The 19,541-nt window shown below is 48.6% G+C and overlaps 1 protein-coding gene across 2 annotated transcripts; it reads left to right on the forward strand.

Moving 5' to 3' along the window:
- The first annotated feature begins 16,101 nt into the window (after nt 1-16,101).
- LOC123152544 (uncharacterized) lies at nt 16,102-17,595 on the forward strand. Of its 2 annotated transcripts, XM_044572068.1 has the most exons (4): nt 16,102-16,283; nt 16,419-16,474; nt 16,557-17,142; nt 17,229-17,595. In XM_044572068.1, the coding sequence occupies exons 3-4, from the start codon at nt 16,582-16,584 to the stop codon at nt 17,355-17,357; spliced, it is 690 nt and encodes a 229-aa protein (XP_044428003.1). In that variant the 5' UTR covers nt 16,102-16,283; nt 16,419-16,474; nt 16,557-16,581; the 3' UTR covers nt 17,358-17,595. The 2 variants fall into 2 exon arrangements, with proteins under 2 accessions (XP_044428003.1, XP_044428002.1); XM_044572067.1 differs by lacking the exon at nt 16,419-16,474 and having other exon boundaries at nt 16,104-16,283.
- Nucleotides 17,596-19,541: the final 1,946 nt, after the last annotated feature.

A 19,541-nucleotide genomic window follows, 5' to 3' on the forward strand; every position in this document is an offset into this window, starting at 1 on the left:
GAGAGGTACCTCTGCGCCCTCCCGGTAATGCACATCACTTAAGCCTTGCAAGCATTGCAACTAATGAGTTAGTTGCGGGATGATGTACTACAGAACGAGTAAAGAGACTTGCTGGTAACGAGATTGAACTAGGTATAGGATACCGACGATCGAATCTCGGGCAAGTAATATACCGATGACAAAGGGAACAACGTATGTTGTTATGCGGTCTGACCGATAAAGATCTTCGTAGAATATGTAGGAGCCAATATGGGCATCCAGGTCCCGCTATTGGTTATTGACCGGAGATGTGTCTCGGTCATGTCTACATTGTTCTCGGACCCGTAGGGTCCGCACGCTTAAGGTTACGATGGCAGTTATATTATGAGTTTATGCATTTTGATGTACCGAAGGTTGTTCGGAGTCCCGGATGTGATCACGGACATGACGAGGAGTCTCGAAATGGTCGAGACATAAAGATTGATATATTGGAAGCCTATGTTTGGATATCGGAAGTGTTCCGGGTGAAATCGGGATTTTACCGGAGTACCGGGAGGTTACCGGAACCCCCCGGGAGCTATATGGGCCTTAATGGGCCTTAGTGGAAGAAGAGGAGAGGCAGCCAGGGCTGGGCCGCGCGCCCCTCCCCCCTAGTCCGAATAGGACAAGGAGAGAGGGGGCCGGCGCCCCCCTCCTTCTCTCTCTCTCTCTTTTCCCACCTCGCGAATCCTATTCCAACTAGGATTGGGGGAGAAGTCCTACTCCCGAAGGGAGTAGGACTCCTCCTGGCGCGCCCTATGATGGCCGGCCGGCCTCCCCCTCTTGAGCCTTTATATACGGAGGCAGGGGCACCCCAGAACAACACAAGTTGATCCACGTGATCATATTCTTAGCCGTGTGCGATGCCCCCTTCCACCATAGTCCTTGATAATATTGTAGCGGTGCTTAGGCGAAGCCCTGCTGCAGTAGTACATCAAGATCGTCACCACGCCGTCGTGCTGACGGAACTCTTCCCCGACACTTTGCTGGATCGGAGTCCGGGGATCGTCATCGAGCTGAACGTGTGCTAGAACTCGGAGGTGCCGTAGTTTTGGTGCTTGATCGGCCGGGCCGTGGAGACGTACGACTACATCAACCAAACGCTTCCGTTGTCGATCTACAAGGTACGTAGATCATACTCTCCCCTCTCGTTGCTATGCATCACCATGATCTTGCGTGAGCGTAGGAAATTTTTGAAATTACTACGAAACCCATCAGTGGCATCCGAGCCTGGTTTTATATGTTGATGTTATATGCACGAGTAGAACACAAGTGAGTTGTGGGCGATATAAGTCATACTGCTTACCAGCATGTCATACTTTGGTTCGGCGGTATTGTTGGACGAAGCAGCCCGGACCGACATTACGCGTACGCTTACGCGAGACCGGTTCTCCCGACGTGCTTTGCACATAGGTGGCTTGTGGGTGACAGTTTCTCCAACTTTAGTTGAACTGAGTGTGGCTACGCCCGGTCCTTGCGAAGGTTAAAACAACACCAACTTGACAAACTATCGTTGTGGGTTTGATGCGTAGGTAAGATTGGTTCTCGCTTAAGCCCGTAGCAGCCACGTAAAACATGCAACAACAAAGTAGAGGACGTCTAACTTGTTTTTGTAGGGCATGTTGTGATGTGATATGGTCAAAACATGATGCTACGATGGTGATCATGACGGTGCTTCGGAGATGGAGATCACAAGCACAAGAAGATGATGGCCATATCATATCACTTATATTGATTGCATGTGATGTTTATCTTTTATGCATCTTATCTTGCTTTGATTGACGGTAGCATTATAAGATGATCTCTCACTAAATTATCAAGAAGTGTTCTCCCTGAGTATGCACCATTGCGAAAGTTCTTCGTGCTGAGACACCACATGATGATCGGGTGTGATAGGCTCTACGTTCAAATACAACGGGTGCAAAACAGTTGCACACGCGGAATACTCAGGTTATACTTGACGAGCCAAGCATATACAGATCTGGCCTCGGAACACGGAGACCGAAAGGTCGAGCGTGAATCATATAGTAGATATGATCAACATAGTGATGTTCACCAATGAAACTACTCCATCTCACGTGATGATCGGACATGGTTTAGTTGATTTGGATCACATAATCACTTAGAGGATTAGAGGGATATCTATCTAAGTGGGAGTTCTTTAAGTAATATGATTAATTGAACCTAAATTTATCATGAACTTAGTACCTGATAGTATCTTGCTTGTTTATGTATGATTGTAGATAAATGGCCCGTGCTGTTGTTCCGTTGAATTTTAATGCGTTCCTTGAGAAAGCAAAGTTGAAAGATGATGGTAGCAATTACACGGACTGGGTCCATAACTTGAGGATTATCCTCATTGCTGCAGAGAAGAATTACGTCCTGGAAGCACCGCTGGGTGCCAGGCCTGCTGCTGGAGCAACACCAGATGTTGTGAACATCTGGCAGAGCAAAGCTGATGACTACTCGATAGTTTAGTGTGCCATGCTTTACGGCTTAGAACCGGGACTTCAACGACGTTTTGAACGTCATGGAGCATATGAGATGTTCCAGGAGTTGAAGTTAATATTTCAAGCAAATGCCCGGATTGAGAGATATGAAGTCTCCAATAAGTTCTATAGCTGCAGGATGGAGGAGAACAATTCTGTCAGTGAGCATATACTCAAAATGTCTGGGTATAATAATCACTTGATGATTGCGTCATTGACAGAATTCTCCAATCACTGCCACCAAGCTACAAGAGCTTCGTGATGAACTATAATATGCAAGGGATGAATAAGACTATTCCTGAGCTCTTCGCAATGCTAAAAGCTGCGGAGGTAGAAATCAAAAAGGAGCATCAAGTGTTGATGGTCAACAAGACCACTAGTTTCAAGAAAAAGGGCAAAGGGAAGAATAAGGGGAACTTCAAGAAGAACAGCAAGCAAGTTGCTGCTCAAGAGAAGAAACCCAAGTCTGGACCTAAGCCTGAAACTGAGTGCTTCTACTGCAAGCAGACTGGTCATTGGAAGCGGAACTGCCCCAAGTATTTGGCGGATAAGAAGGATGGCAAGGTGAACAAAGGTATATGTGATATACATGTTATTGATGTGTACCTTACTAATGCTCGCAGTAGCACCTGGGTATTTGATACCGGTTCTGTTGCTAATATTTTCAACTCGAAACAGGGACTACGGATTAAGCGAAGATTGGCTAAGGACGAGGTGACGATGCGCGTGGGAAACGGTTCCAAAGTCGATGTGATCGCGGTCGGCACGCTACCTCTACATCTACCTTCGGGATTAATATTAGACCTAAATAATTGTTATTTGGTGCCAGCGTTAAGCATGAACATTATATCTGGATCTTGTTTGATGCGAGACGGTTATTCATTTAAATCAGAGAATAATGGTTGTTCTATTTATATGAGTAATATCTTTTATGGTCATGCACCCTTAAAGAGTGGTCTATTCTTATTAAATCTTGATAGTAGTAACACACATATTCATAATGTTGAAACCAAAAGATGTAGAGTTGATAATGATAGTGCAACTTATTTGTGGCACTGCCGTTTAGGTCATGTCGGTGTAAAGCGCATGAAGAAACTCCATACTGATGGATTTTTGGAACCACTTAATTATGAATCACTTGGTACTTGCGAACCGTGCCTCATGGGCAAGATGACTAAAACACCGTTCTCTGGTACTATGGAGAGAGCAACAGATTTGTTGGAAATCATACATACAGATGTATGTGGTCCGATGAATATTGAGGCTCGTGGCGGATATCGTTATTTTCTCACCTTCACAGATGACTTAAGCAGATATGAGTATATCTACTTAATGAAACATAAGTTTGAGACATTTGAAAAGTTCAAAGAATTTCAGAGTGAAGTTGAAAATCATCGTAACAAGAAAATAAAGTTTCTACGATCTGATCGTGGAGGAGAATATTTGAGTTACGAGTTTGGTGTACATTTGAAACAATGCAGAATAGTTTCGCAACTCACGCCACCCGGAACACCACAGCGTAATGGTGTGTCCGAACGTCGTAATCGTACTTTACTAGATATGGTGCGATCTATGATGTCTCTTACTGATTTACCGCTATCGTTTTGGGGTTATGCTTTGGAGACGGCCGCATTCACGTTAAATAGGGCACCATCAAAATCCGTTGAGACGACGCCTTATGAACTATGGTTTGGCAAGAAACCAAAGTTGTCGTTTCTGAAAGTTTGGGGCTGCGATGCTTATGTGAAAAAGCTTCAACCTGATAAGCTCGAACCCAAATCGGAGAAATGTGTCTTCATAGGATATCCAAAGGAGACTATTGGATACACCTTCTATCACCGATCCGAAGGCAAGACTTTTGTTGCTAAGTTCGGAAACTTTCTAGAGAAGGAGTTTCTCTCGAAAGAAGTGAGTGGGAGGAAAGTAGAACTTGACGAGGTAACTGTACCTGCTCCCTTATTGGAAAGTAGTGCATCACAGAAAACTGTTTCTGTGACACCTACACCAATTAGTGAGGAAGCTAATGATAATGATCATGAAACTTCAGAACAAGATACTACTGAACCTCGTAGATCAACCAGAGTAAGATCCGCACCAGAGTGGTACGGTAATCCTGTTCTGGAAGTCATGCTACTAGATCATGATGAACCTACGAACTATGAAGAAGCGATGGTGAGCCCAGATTCCGCAAAATGGCTTGAAGCCATGAAATCTGAGATGGGATCCATGTATGAGAACAAAGTATGGACTTTGGTTGACTTGCCCAATGATCGGCAAGCAATTGAGAATAAATGGATCTTCAAGAAGAAGACTGACGATGATAGTAATATTACTGTCTACAAAGCTCGACTTGTCGCAAAAGGGTTTCGGCAAGTTCAAGGGATTGACTACGATGAGACCTTGTCACCCGTAGCGATGCTTAAGTCTGTCCGAATCATGTTAGCAATTGCCGCATTTTATGATTATGAAATTTGGCAGATGGATGTCAAAACTGCATTCCTGAATGGATTTCTGGAAGAAGAGTTGTATATGATGCAACCGGAGGGTTTTGTCGATCCAAAGGGAGCTAACAAAGTGTGCAAGCTCCAGCGATCCATTTATGGACTGGTGCAAGCCTCTCGGAGTTGGAATAAACGCTTTGATAGTGTGATCAAAGCATTTGATTTTATACAGACTTTTGGAGAAGCCTGTATTTACAAGAAAGTGAGTGGGAGCTCTGTAGCATTTCTGATATTATATGTGGATGACATATTACTGATCGAAAATGATATAGAATTTCTGGATGGCATAAAGGGATACTTGAATAAAAGTTTTTCAATGAAAGACCTCGGTGAAGCTGCTTACATATTAGGCATAAAGATCTATAGAGATAGATCAAGACGCTTAATTGGACTTTCACAAAGCACATACCTTGACAAGATTTTGAAAAAGTTCAAAATGGATCAAGCAAAGAAAGGGTTCTTGCCTGTGTTACAAGGTGTGAAGTTGAGTCGGACTCAATGCCCGACCACTGCAGAAGATAGAGAAAAGATGAAAGATGTTCCCTATGCTTCAGCCATAGGCTCTATCATGTATGCAATGCTGTGTACCAGACCTGATGTGTGCCTTGCTATAAGTCTAGCAGGGAGGTACCAAAGTAATCCAGGAGTGGATCACTGGACAGCGGTCAAGAACATCCTGAAGTACCTGAAAAGGACTAAGGATATGTTTCTCGTATATGGAGGTGACAAAGAGCTCATCGTAAACGGTTACATTGATGCAAGCTTTGACACTGATCCGGACGTTCTAAATCGCAAACCGGATACGTGTTTACATTAAACGGTGGAGCTGTCAGTTGGTGCAGTTCTAAACAAAGCGTCGTGGCGGGATCTACGTGTGAAGCAGAATACATAGCTCCTTCGGAAGCAACAAATGAAGGAGTCTGGATGAAGGAGTTCATATCCGATCTAGGTATCGTACCTAATTCATCGGGTCCAATGAAAATCTTTTGTGACAATACTGGTGCAATTGCCTTGGCGAAGGAATCCAGATTTCACAAGAGAACCAAGCACATCAAGAGACGCTTCAATTCCATCCGGGATCTAGTCCAGGTGGGAGACACAGAGATTTGCAAGATACATACGGATCTGAATGTTGCAGACCAATTGACTAAGCCTCTTCCACGAGCAAAACATGATCAGCACCAAGGCTCCATGGGTGTTAGAATCATTACTGTGTAATCTAGATTATTGACTCTAGTGCAAGTGGGAGACTGAAGGAAATATGCCCTAGAGGCAATTATAAAGTTATTATTTATTTCCTTATATCATGATAAAAGTTTATTATTCATGCTAGAATTGTATTAACCGGAAACATAATACATGTGTGAATACATAGACAAACAGAGTGTCACTAGTATGCCTCTACTAGACTAGCTTGTTAATCAAAGATGGTTATGTTTCCTAACCATAGACAAAGAGTTGTCATCTGATTAACAGGATCACATCATTAGTTGAATGATCTGATTGACATGACCCATTCCATTAGCTTAGCACCCGATCGTTTAGTATGTTGCTATTGCTTTCTTCATGACTTATACATGTTCCTATGACCATGATATTATGCAACTCCCGTTTGCCGGAGGAACACTTTGTGTGCTACCAAACGTCACAATGTAACTGGGTGATTATAAAGGAGCTCTACAGGTGTCTCCAAAGGTACATGTTGGGTTGGCGTATTTCGAGATTAGGATTTGTCACTCCGATTGTCGGAGAGGTATCTCTGCGCCCTCTCGGTAATGCACATCACTTAAGCCTTGCAAGCATTGCAACTAATGAGTTAGTTGCGGGATGATGTACTACAGAACGAGTAAAGAGACTTGCTGGTAACGAGATTGAACTAGGTATAGGATACCGACGATCGAATCTCGGGCAAGTAATATACCGATGACAAAGGGAACAACGTATGTTGTTATGCGGTCTGACCGATAAAGATCTTCGTAGAATATGTAGGAGCCAATATGGGCATCCAGGTCCCGCTATTGGTTATTGACCGGAGACGTGTCTCGGTCATGTCTACATTGTTCTCGGACCCGTAGGGTCCGCACACTTAAGGTTACGATGACAGTTATATTATGAGTTTATGCATTTTGATGTACCGAAGGTTGTTCGGAGTCCCGGATGTGATCACGGACATGACGAGGAGTCTCGAAATGGTCGAGACATAAGGATTGATATATTGGAAGCCTATGTTTGGATATCGGAAGTGTTCCGGGTGAAATCGGGATTTTACCGGAGTACCGGGAGGTTACCGGAACCCCCCGGGAGCTATATGGGCCTTAATGGGCCTTAGTGGAAGAAGAGGAGAGGCAGCCAGGGCTGGGCCGCGCGCCCCTCCCCCTAGTCCAAATAGGACAAGGAGAGAGGGGGCTGGCGCCCCCCTCCTTCTCTCTCTCTCTTTTCCCACCTCGCGAATCCTATTCCAACTAGGATTGGGGGAGAAGTCCTACTCCCGGAGGGAGTAGGACTCCTCCTGGCGCGCCCTATGATGGCCAGCCGGCCTCCCCCTCTTGAGCCTTTATATACGGAGGCAGGGGCACCCCAGAACAACACAAGTTGATCCACGTGATCATATTCTTAGCCGTGTGCGGTGCCCCCTTCCACCATAGTCCTCGATAATATTGTAGCGGTGCTTAGGCGAAGCCCTGCTGCAGTAGTACATCAAGATCGTCACCATGCCGTCGTGCTGACGGAACTCTTCCCCGACACTTTGCTGGATCGGAGTCCGGGGATCGTCATCGAGCTGAACGTGTGCTAGAACTCGGAGGTGCCGCAGTTTCGGTGCTTGATCGGTCGGGCCGTGGAGACGTACGACTACATCAACCAAACGCTTCCGTTGTCGATCTACAAGGTACGTAGATCATACTCTCCCCTCTCGTTGCTATGCATCACCATGATCTTGCGTGAGCGTAGGAAATTTTTGAAATTACTATGAAACCCATCACTTCTTGCATTAGAGTAGTGTAGCATGTTACTGCTTCCGTTAATCCTATCCTGATGCATAGCCTGTCCTTACTATTACTGTTGTTACCTTTACCTGCAATCCTAATGCTTAGTATAGGATACTAGTTTATCATCAGTGGCCCTACATTCTTGTCCGCCTGCCATGCTATACTATTGGGCCGTGATCACTCGGGAGGTGATCACGGGTATATACTTATACTTATATACATACTATACAGGTGGTGACTAAAGTCGGGTCGGCTCGTTGAGTACCCACATGTGATTCTGATGTGGGGGCTGAAGGGGCAGGTGGCTCCATCCAGGTAGTGGTGGGCCTGAGTTCCCGACGGCCCTCGACTGTTACTTTGTGGTGAAGCGACAGGGCAGGTTGAGACCACCTAGGAGAGAGGTGGGCCTGGCCCTGGTCGGCGTTCGCGGTTACTTCAAGATAACACGCTTAACGAGATCTTGGTATTTGATCTGAGTCTGGCTACTGGCCTATACGCACTAACCAACTACGCGGAAACAATTATGGGCACTCGACGTCGTGGTATCAGCCGAAGCCTTTGTGACATCAGCGACTGAGTGGCACGCGCCGGGTTGGTCTGGAACACCTACTCTTGTATAAGGGAGGCTAGGTCTGCTCACCGGCCGCGTAGGCAACGTGCATGTGTGCAATGGCCGATGGGCCTAGACCCCCGCGTGCATAGGATTTAGACCGGCGTGCTGACCTCTCTGTTGTGCCTAGGTAGGGCTGCGACGTGTTGATCTTCCGAGGCCGAGCATGACCCAGACAAGTGTGTCTGGACAAAGGGGATCGAGCGTGTTGGGAAATGTGGTGCACCCCTGCAGGGAAGTTAATCTATTCGAATAGCCATGATCTTCGATAACAGGACGACTTGGAGTTGTACCTTGACCTTATGACAACTAGAACCAGTTACTTAATAAAACACACCCTTTCAAGTGCCAGATATAACCCGGTGATCGCTCTCTAACAGGGCGACGAGGGGAGGATCATCGGTTAGGATTATGCTATGCGATGTTACTTGGTGAACTTACCATCTACTCTCTTCTACATGCTGCAAGATGTAGGTGGCCGGAAGCATAGTCTTCAAAAGGACTAGCTATCCCCCTCTTATTCCGGCATTCTGCAGTTCAGTCCACATATGATACCCCCTTTTTCCATTTGATACCAATGCATACATATGTAGTGTAGCTCCTTGCTTGCGAGTACTTTGGATGAGTACTCACGGTTGCTTTGCTCCCCCTTTTCCCCCTACCTATACCCGATTGCTGCGACCAAACATTGGAGTCTAGGAGCAAGACGCCACCGTTGACGACGACTACTACTATTCGGGAGGTGCCTACTACTACGTGCAACCCGTTGGCAACGACCAGGAGTAGTTTAGGAGGATCCCAGGCAGGAGGCATGCGCCTCTTTCGATCTGTATCCCAGTTTGTGCTAGCCTTCTTAAGGCAAACTTGTTTAACTTATGTCTGTACTCAGATATTGTTGCTTCCGCTGACTCGTCTATGATCGAGCTCTTGTATTCGAGCCCTCGAGGCCCCTAGCTTGTAATATGATGCTTGTATGACTTATTTTATTTGTAGAGTTGTGTTGTGATATCTTCCCGTGAGTCCCTGATCTTGATCGTACACGTTTGCGTGTATGATTAGTGTATGGTTAAATCGGGGGCGTCACACCCCCACTGCTTGTATTTTGCTTCCCAAACTCCGTCACCACATTCCTCATGGTTATGGCCCATCATTCCGCAAACTTGGCAGAAGTAAGGAATCTTTTCATACTTGACCGGGAGCATACGCCGCCCTTCACCGGCGATAGTAAGAGGCATAACCCTCGTGCGAGGTTTGGCTACTAGCACCCTCGCATGAACTCTGACATAATCGCCTTCATAAAACAACCTAGGGGACAGCTGCACCTCTTTGACACGCCCAATTCGGCGAGCAAGTTGATCCACTATATCTGGATCACGGTACATATCAGGGATCCCGTGAATCTGTGCCCAGACATACAAACTATCGAACACCACTGAAATAGGATTTGTTCTCCCATCATAATCTTCTACAAGCAACCCCATAACTCGGAACAACCAAGGGCCGCCATGAACAACCCTTTTCCAGTCGCCGAGACAATACATCTGGAACACGAAGAGATTATCTCCTGCTTCCCTATATTTTGGGACATGTGCTAATCCCCTGTGATGACCCAAAGATGATCGAATCGCACTCGAGGGAAAAGGGGATGCGATTTCAGCGAGAACAGATGGAAGCTTTCTTGTGGGAGAGGAAAGTTCAGAGTACAGGGAGAAGCAGAAAGTGATCACACCACACACGCCACTCGCCCACGCAGGGGCTGGCTAAATTTCACTCGTCTCGCGGGGCCCACTGATGACCTGGCCTAGCGATGACTTGTCCCTTGCTTCTCTATTCGTTGCTCTGGTCCATCGTGGCACTTGCAGGTGCAGGTGTGACATCTCCCCCTCCATCAGAAGGAGTGTCACCTGGCGCTCCGGCTGCTCCCTGTCAGATCGTCGCTGCCGTAAAATGGAGCTTGAGGGTGTTGTAGTCTTCCCATGTTGTGGCCGATGGTGAAGACGAAGACCAGTGCACATGCAGTTGCACCAGAGCGGAGTTGCCTCGCTTGACCATGCGCCTGTCCAGGATCTCGACAGGCGCCGTCTCTGTCAGGGACAGGTCCGACGGCTTGGGCAGCTCGGCGAAGACAAGTGTGTAGTTGGGCGTGTAAGGCTTCAGCTGGGATGCGACTGTCCAGCGGAAGGATCAGCTTGTAGGCGAGCGTCCCGATCTTGGCATCCACCTTGAATGGCCCAAAGAACTTGTAGGCGAGTTTAGCGCAGGGGCGATTGACGACGGAGGACTGGGCGTACGCCTGCAATTTGAGCAACACCTCCTCGCCAACCTGGAAGCTTCGCTCCGTGCGATGGCGATCCGCTTTCTTCTTGAAACGGTGTTGAGCTCGAAGCATCTGCTCGTGGAGGCGCGTGGTGTGCGCGCCCCAGTCCCACTGCGTGTTCTGTCCGTCCGTCTGGGGGTGGTAAGCCGTAGAGTACAGCAGCTTGGTGCCCGCGGCCGCGAACAGCTCACACCAGAGCGCGCTGGTGAAGACACGGTCGCGGTTCGAGACGATCGAATTGGGCACGCCGTGGAGCTTGACGACATTGTCTCAGGATGCGCGTGCCACCTTGGTGGCATTGAAGGGATGTCGAAGAGGGATGAAGTGGGCGAACTTGGTGACGCGATCCACGACCACCATGATGGAGACGTACCCTTCCGACGTCGGTAGTCCCTCGACGAAGTCCATCGTCAGCTCCTGCCATGGTGCTGTGGGAACGGGCAGGGGAGCCAGGCGGCCGGCCAGTAGTGCTCGTGCTTGGCCTGCTGGCGTACCATGCACTGCTTGACATACTCATCCACGTCGCACTTCTGTCCCGGCCAAATGAAGAGCTTTTTGACGTGCTGGTGAGTGGCGGTGATGCCCGAGTGGCCACCCACCCCGCTGTCGTGGAACGCGCTGATGAGCTTGGTGCGGAGCGCCGTGTTGCTGCCGATCCAGAGCCAGTCCCCGCGGCGAATCAAGCCCTTGTGCAGCTCAAACCCCTCCTTGTCTGGACTGTGGATGGCGAGGCGGGACAGCATCTCTTGTGCGGTGGCATTGGTCGCATACGAATTGGCGACCTCTTGTACCCAGGCCAGTTGGCAGAGGGAGAGCGCGGCCATGCTCAGAGCAGCGCCCACCTGGGACAGGGCGTCCGCCACGCCGTTCTCTGCTCCGCGCCTGTACTGAAATCAGGGGCGGAGACGGGGGCGGGGGGGGGGGGGGGGGGGGGGGGGGCGGAGCAGGGGCTAGACCCCTGCCAATCACTCGCCCCCCTCAATGGTTTGTAGCAGGCTATGTACTGTACATCGCAAATGGCCGTAACTAATTGCATCATTAGCCCATATAAAAATTACTCATTGACCCAGCCACACCGAATTTTGCCTCTGCCGCCGTGGCCCGTGGGTGTCGGCGTTCGGCGTTTAACATTGCTGCGGCGGCCATATATCCACTGGTCGCCACGATGACAGCTCCGTCCACCAGTCTACACTATGGTCCGCTGTCCGCATACGACCAGATGCAGTCGGATCAGATCAGAAGAATACAGCTAGAGGCCGGTGACTATTAATTATTACTCGTATCTTCTTTCCATTTTTTGATCCATGGCATTGCATTTGTCTGGTCAATTAGCATTGCATTTGCGCATTTTTGGATCCATGGCATGAGTTATTTGACGTGTCACAGTGGTGGTTTTATTTATTTGTTTTGTAGTCTTTTCAGTTAACAACGGGGTCAATTACCATCAACTTGCCCATTTTCTAGCTGGGTGTTTGCAATCATCTAGAGCTAAAAATCTTCTCTTAACTTACCGATTTGACGGGTGGATAATTCCAAACAAGAACTACTTACATACTCAATGGTTTATACATTTCTATGGTTAGTCATAAGTCTTCCAGTGTCAGCCACAACAACTGAACAAACTATTTTGTCTATGAAACTAGTCAAGACACATTTTTAAAACAAAACGAATATGATTTTCGTCGACATTGCATGATTGCCTATATTGGTAAGGAAATAGCAATTCACATTATCAACTTGTAATGCTGGTGGTCATTCTAGAGCTCAATTTAAGTCAACAGAAATGTAACATTGTTTTGTAATTTCAAACGGATGTTTATATGATCTCTCACCAAAGCCACCATGAGACCTAATATATTGTGATATTCCATGACTTCTACGAACATTAGCTTTTCGACCCCCTCATATTCAAATCCTGGCTCCGCCCCAGCAGCGCGGCTCTCTCTCTCTCTCTCTCTCTCTCTCTCTCTCTCTCTCTCTCTCTCTTCTTTATGTCAATTTCCTGTCATCACCACAAGGAACCGAGCAACCGAGCGAAGCACAGTGGACACCATGCTGGACAAGAGAATAATGGAGCAAATAAAGCCAAAACGCCATAGTTTCATAGCTAGGGAATCTCAAAAGGAACAGCAGTGTCCTACCACACCAGCCCATATTGCTGCACTCTTTAGTTTACCCGTTTGTCCAGTGTCGAACCAAGGCCAGAAATCCCCACCTCGATGCCCATGGCATGCAATTGGCACGCCCAATTGGTGTTGGTGTTGTACATCATCACAAGGCCGCGGATTAATCAAGCGAAAATCGCGATGGTGTTGTACGGGTTTAGCACCGTACCGCATTGTAATCGTGACATTGCAGTTGCAGAGTGGTCGTTGCTATAAAAGCAAGCAGGCAAACACACATTCAAAATGACCATGGATAGTGACGGGGTAGATGCTTCTCGCTGAGAAGAGGCGCTCGCTCGGCAGCTAGCGTTGCTCGTGGGTCTGCATGCACATCTGCATGCGATGTGCATGGCCGGCGTACGTGGCGGGACCCAATGCGTGTCAATTCATGTGAAAAAACAGGAGTCGCGTGATGTCGACATAAAACACCATGGCCACATGCCTAGCTCTTGTAGGTATAGTACAGAGAAGAATCTCGCCTCTCTTTAGAGCATCTCCAACAGCCGCGTCGTAAAATTGTCCATTTTAACGCGCGCGCAATCGGTAGAGTGGCTTCAGTGGGCGCGTAAAAACCGCGTGTGCGGCACATCTAGTTCAGCACGCGGGCCGAAACTCCATCGCGCGCTGCTTATTTGCTGCGTCCGCTTTCACGCGTTGGACTCTACGCGCTTGCTCGCAACTCGACCCCCCATCCAGCCGCGGCGCCGCCGCCGCCGCCGCCCGCGCCACCCAGTGACCGTTCCGGCGCTTTCCCGGCCTATCCCCGCGCCGCGGCGGCTTCCTCCGCCCCCCTCTAGTCACCGCCGCCCCTCGTGCGCGTCCGTCCTCCGACGAACAGCGTCCGGCAAGGTGTTCGATAAAACGCCTACAATGTATGTATTGCTCAAACTTCATGAATTTGATGCATGTTGATTGTAGTTTTTATAGCATAGTATTGAACAGTGTAGATGAGTTTGTCGTATGATTCTTCCGAAGAAGAATTTGATATGGAAGAGGAGGATGATCTTGCAATGATCCTCGCTATGCACATCAATAAAAAACGAAAGCACGGTGGTTCCGCTATGGGTTGGCAGAAAATTTGGAGGGATAGGATCGATGCCCACAACAGATTGATCAGGCATTATTTTGCGGAGAATCCCACATACCCCGAGTCATATTTTCGTCCCCGTTTTAGGATAAACACCGAGTTGTTCAGGCGCATTGCAGAGAAACTAGTGAGCCATGAACAATTTTTTCAACAAAGGAGGAATGCCGCCGGAGAGCTCGGGCATAGCACCTTTCAGAAGGTGACAGCTGCTTTGCGTATGTTGGCATACGGTATCCCGGTTGATCTAGTTGATGTTCACTTGGCTATGGGTGAGAGCCAAGATATCATGTGTGTCAAGCGCTTCGCGGTCGAAATTGTGCAAGTGTTTGGCCAGGAGTATTTGAGATCTCCCAATGCCGAAGACGCCGCAAGGCTATTGGAGATGAACAAAGATCGCGGCTTCCCTGGTATGCGTGGCTCAATAGATTGCATGCATTGGAGTTGGAAGACTTATCCAAAGGCATGGCATGGGCAATTCCACGGCCAAAAAAAGGGTTCCACAATAATCCTTGAAGCGGTGGCCGATCAAGAGACTTGGATTTGGCATGCATTCTTTGGAATGCCTGGATCTTTGAATGACATCAATGTTGTCAACTGGTCACCACTGATGAATAAGATTGCAAATGGCGATTTGCCACTGGTGCAGTTTGTAACAAATGGCCGTACATACAACTATGGCTATTATCTAGCGGATGGTATCTATCCAAAGTGGCAAACCTTTGTGAAGCCGTTGAAAAAGCTGGAAGGTAAGAAAAATCTTGATTTCCACAATGCTCAGGCGGCGGCTAAAGAAAATGTGAAGAAAGCTTTTGGGATGTTGCAAGCCCAATTTGCTATTGTGAGAGGACCGGCTAGATTTTGGGATCAAAAAATGCTTTGGTACATCATGCACGCTTGTGTGATCATGCACAACATGATCATTGAGAATGAGCGTGGCCAAGATGTAGACTACTCTCAGTATGAGCTGTTGGGACATCCCGTGCGAGTGCGACGGAGGGCTGAAAGGGTGGCCCGTTTTGTTGTCTCCTATCATACCATTCGACGTCCCGCAGCGCATGATGATCTTCAGAAAGATCTCATTGAGAAGTGGTGGGCATGGAATAAACGACAAAAAGCATCATGATTTGTGCGTTCGATATTGTATTGTTGAACTATTTGTTGTGTTTTGAGTTGTAATAACGAAATTGAACTATTTATTGTTGATTTTTTTTTGTGCTTGAGCTTTTTGCTTCTGTTTTGAAATGCATATATTGTTTATGCGAGAGTCGCGCGCGCTGCATTTTTGCTCGCGCAGCTATTTTAGCGCGGCTGCTAGAGTCAGCGCTGCCCGCCGTGTCAAACCAGACGATGAACATGCGGCAAAGTAATTTTTAGCGCACGGCGCGTTCGACGTCTATTGAAGATGCTCCTACGGGCACGGCACGCGCCAGTTGAATCAAGGCCACAAATTTCTCACCTCGATCGATGCCATGGCAATTGGCGCCGTAAAATTCAACAGCGCATGCAGTTCCATGGTTGAACAGAAGAGCAGCGACGCACGTTATCTGACAAAGGTATGTGAAACTCAACCAATGCTTGGTACATAATACAGTACTCCCTCCATTCCACAATGTAGTGCTTCCTCTATCTACGTGCTTCAACTTTGACCGTAAATTTAACTACCAAGACCGATTGCGGCGGGAGCAAAAATTATATCAGTGAATTCGTATTCGAAAGAAGTTTTCAATTATATAATTTTTTCTTCCGCCGCAGTTGGTCTTGTTGGTTAAATTTACGGTCAAAGTTGAACCTCGGGAAGCACGGGCGCACTATATTTTGGAAGTACTTAAGAGTGGCACATAAGAGATCTCACTCAGTGGCACATAAGAGATCTCACTCCTTGTCTGGGCACCTTCCTTGCTTGCTTCCGCCTATAAATAAGTGGCCATCTCATCTTCCTTGCTTGTCTCGCAGACAAACACGCCAGTTCCACGACTTCCTCGCGCCACTCTTTCTCGGTCCGCCGGTCTCCTCCGGAGAGCTCGCCCTCACCACCACGCCGCCGCCTCCTGGTCGCTGGACTGGACGACGCCTCCGGGAAGCTCCTCCCGCCTCCACGCCTAGTCACAGGTTCCTTCCTTCTTACCCCGCTTCTTTTTTTTTTTCAAATCGGCCGGAGAACTGGCGCCCATCCACGGGGTGGTGCTGGTGCATGCTCTCTCTCGCTCCACACGACCCGACCATGGTCTCTCGCTCTCTCCACAGGACCCGCCCACACGGTCTTCCCGGCGAGCAGCGGCGGCCAGCAAGCCCACCCAGGCGTCGAGCCCTGCCTCTTCCTCTTTGCTTGCTCTTCTACGTCTCGCATTTCCTATCACTGACTAACTTCCTACGACCAAACAGGCCGTGAATCCAACGCCGGTCGAAGATGTCGTCGCATCCAGGCGACCTGCAGCTCATGGACGGCCCAGTGCTCATCCAGCACGGCGACAAGGACGACCTGCTTATCGACGTCCCGGAGCCCATCCAGCAGGACGACGACAAGGACCACCTGCTGCTGGCCCGGACCAAGAGGTGGATAAAGGAGATGCGGGTGGGGCTGATGCTGCTGGCGACCATCCTGGCGTCGCTGGCCTACCTGTCCGTCCCGTACCCCCCGGGCGGGTTGTTCTGGAGAGAGGACAAAGCCGGGCCATACCCATACGGGCACGACGCCGGCGACCCGGTGCTGCCCGGCCATCCCATTTTCAAGTCGCTTAGCACCGTGGCCTTCCTGACCTCACTGCTGCTGGTCTCCAGCGAGTGCTTCTACCGAACGTGGGACAGGGTGGCAGGGCTGCTGCTCCTCGCTCTCCTCGACCTCGCCTGCCTTGTTGGCGCCTACGTTGTCGGCGCCAGTCCGAATGGCTGGGGCTGGTTCATCATCGTCGTATTCCCCTGCACCGTCGTCGCCTGCAGTTTCCTCTTCTTCTCCGTCCCCTTCATCACGGTATGTAAACGTCTGATATACGCCCAAATCGATCACGTTGCCTGGTTTCTCTATGATATATACATAGCGCTGAAACGTTTCTACAGGGTAATATGGATGCTACTGCGGTTCCTGCGTCGTCTCGCCAGGCTCTGGTGGTGACCAGCATGGAGAGAGCGGCAAGGAGCGGGCGCTGTGGGTCATCTTCCGGCCATTCCTCGCAGATCAAGTCGTAGGCATCGTTCGCTGCTAGTAATCTACATTATTCTCTGGCTCGGCAATGGCTCTAGGATTAGTGCAATCGTATGTTGTCGTAGTAGGATTTAGTCCATGTAGCTAAGAAGCGAATGTCTGTCTGTACGTAGATGATCAAGGGTGCCACCCCGGTCTGTTTTAGGCTGCGTTTGGCAGCAAAGTTTTTTTAAAGTTTTCTGAGAATACCGTGGTTTCTGAAAAATACCATGGTTTTGAATACTTTGCTGCGTTTGGCTTCAGAAAAAAACAAAGTTTTATAAACCACAGTATGCTAGAAACCATGATCTTTTTGCAGTATTCGGAAAAGAGGTCCCGACCTCTTTTTTTTAAAACAGAACGGAGAGAAATCTTCTGGGAGATCGCACTTGACGTTGCCGTCTACGTCTAGATAAGAATATTCAGAGCAATCCCATCATATTTTTCCTCTTTCTCTTATATGATAAACGGCCATATTATATCTCCTGGTTATAGCCGATTCAGTTTGATTAGTTTATCTTCCAGCTGGCGTGTCGCGTGCGAGTCTCCATCTCTTCTCTGCAGTGCCATGACTGAATCAAGCTCACCACCAGGGAGAACACTCTGTTCACAGCAAGCTATTTCTGGAGTCCTTGGCTGCCTATGTATTTCCGGCGAGTAGCGCACAGATTAGATTGATTGATCCTTTTGGAGAACACTCATAAGCAGCAGGTTATATATACTAGCTAGCTAGCTGATTCAGTATAAATGGCGCATGTACACGCATAAAGAATTTAGGACCGGCTCGAAGTACATGCATGTCTTGCGCCCGGCAGTAGGGCCGGTCCGTCTCGCGCCCGGCGGCAGGACTGCGCTCGTCTCGCGCCCGGTGTAGCAGGACGATTCGATGGAGGCTTGTTGTGGCCGGCCTATTGGGTCTCGGCGTTGGGACCGGCCAGGGGTGTAAAAGGCGGATCCTTTCCGCCCGTCTCTGCGGTGGGGGTAGCGGTGGGGCTCGGGTGTCAGGACCCCGACTCAATGCCACATCGATCTAGCATGTAACACCTCATATCACTTTGCGGCCTCACGCACGGTATTCCCACGGGTGTCGCCTTACCTTTACCCGGGACCGTTTGCGCCTTTCGGCACACATATATGACAGTGTCGCTAGCATCTATATGATAAGGAGCCCGGGCTGACATGGCTAGTCGTAAACCCAAAGTGGCACAAACTTACAGGGACATGCATCCATGACCCAGCATCGAACGTGTCGGTCATCAGCGAGTGAATCCAGGCTGTAGCACTGGGCTAGCAGGACTCCGGTGAACCGGGCTGTAGCGGGCTAACAGGACTCTGGTATTCACCGCGTGACATTTCCTCGAAGGGACAGACACAGGAAGGAAGAAGGACACATGCCGGCCAGCCTAAGTGTTCCGGAGCAGTAGCAAGCTACCATGGCTCGGTGGAAACACTAGGAGACATTTCCCGGTAAGAGAGGCTACTAAAGATAAACAACTAGATAGTCAGACCCCACACATACCAAGCATTTCAATAACATACACACAATATGCTCAATATGTGCAATACAACATGGCATCACAAAATGACTCTACGACTCAAGTATTTATTCATTAGGCTCCGAGGAGCGAGATATTACAAACATGGGTCTCATGACCCAACAATCAGAGCATACAAGTCAAAGCACAAGCGGAAGTTATCATGTCTGAGTACAGACATCTATAAATGAAAAAGGCTGAGAAGCCTGACTATCTATCAGATCCTGCCGAGGGCACAAGATCGTAGCTGAGGTAACAAGCTAAACGTCGAAGTCCACGCGGAACTACTAACGAGACCGAAGTCTCTCTGCAAAAACATAAATAGGCAAACGTGAGTACAAATGTACCCAGCAAGACTTACATCAGGACTATCTACATATGCATCATTATCAACAAAGGGGATGGTGGGGTTTAACTGCAGCAAGCCAGCTTTGACTCGGTGGCTATCCTGAACTACGACTGCAAGTAACTCTTTTGAAGTGGCGCACACAAGTCCACATATTCACCATATCAATACACCACTATGGATCCGCTCCCGTCTCCCTACGAGAACGCCATCCATAGCACTCACGCTTATCTTGCGTATTTTAGAGTATCCACTTTCACTTGTCTATGAACTATGCAAGGGGTCCAAGTTTCCATATCCGAGGAATC

This window comes from Triticum aestivum, chromosome 7A (assembly GCF_018294505.1).
Source record: "Triticum aestivum cultivar Chinese Spring chromosome 7A, IWGSC CS RefSeq v2.1, whole genome shotgun sequence".
Classification (NCBI taxonomy): domain Eukaryota; kingdom Viridiplantae; phylum Streptophyta; class Magnoliopsida; order Poales; family Poaceae; genus Triticum; species Triticum aestivum.

What these genes read in the sequence shown, in the direction of transcription:
- LOC123152544 (XM_044572068.1), top strand. Translation starts at nt 16,582, where the DNA reads ATGTCGTCGCATCCAGGCGACCTGCAGCTCATGGACGGCCCAGTGCTC. An exon ending in TCTCCGTCCCCTTCATCACG is followed by an intron (nt 17,143 to 17,228) that starts GTATGTAAACGT and finishes ACGTTTCTACAG; the next exon opens with GGTAATATGGATGCTACTGC.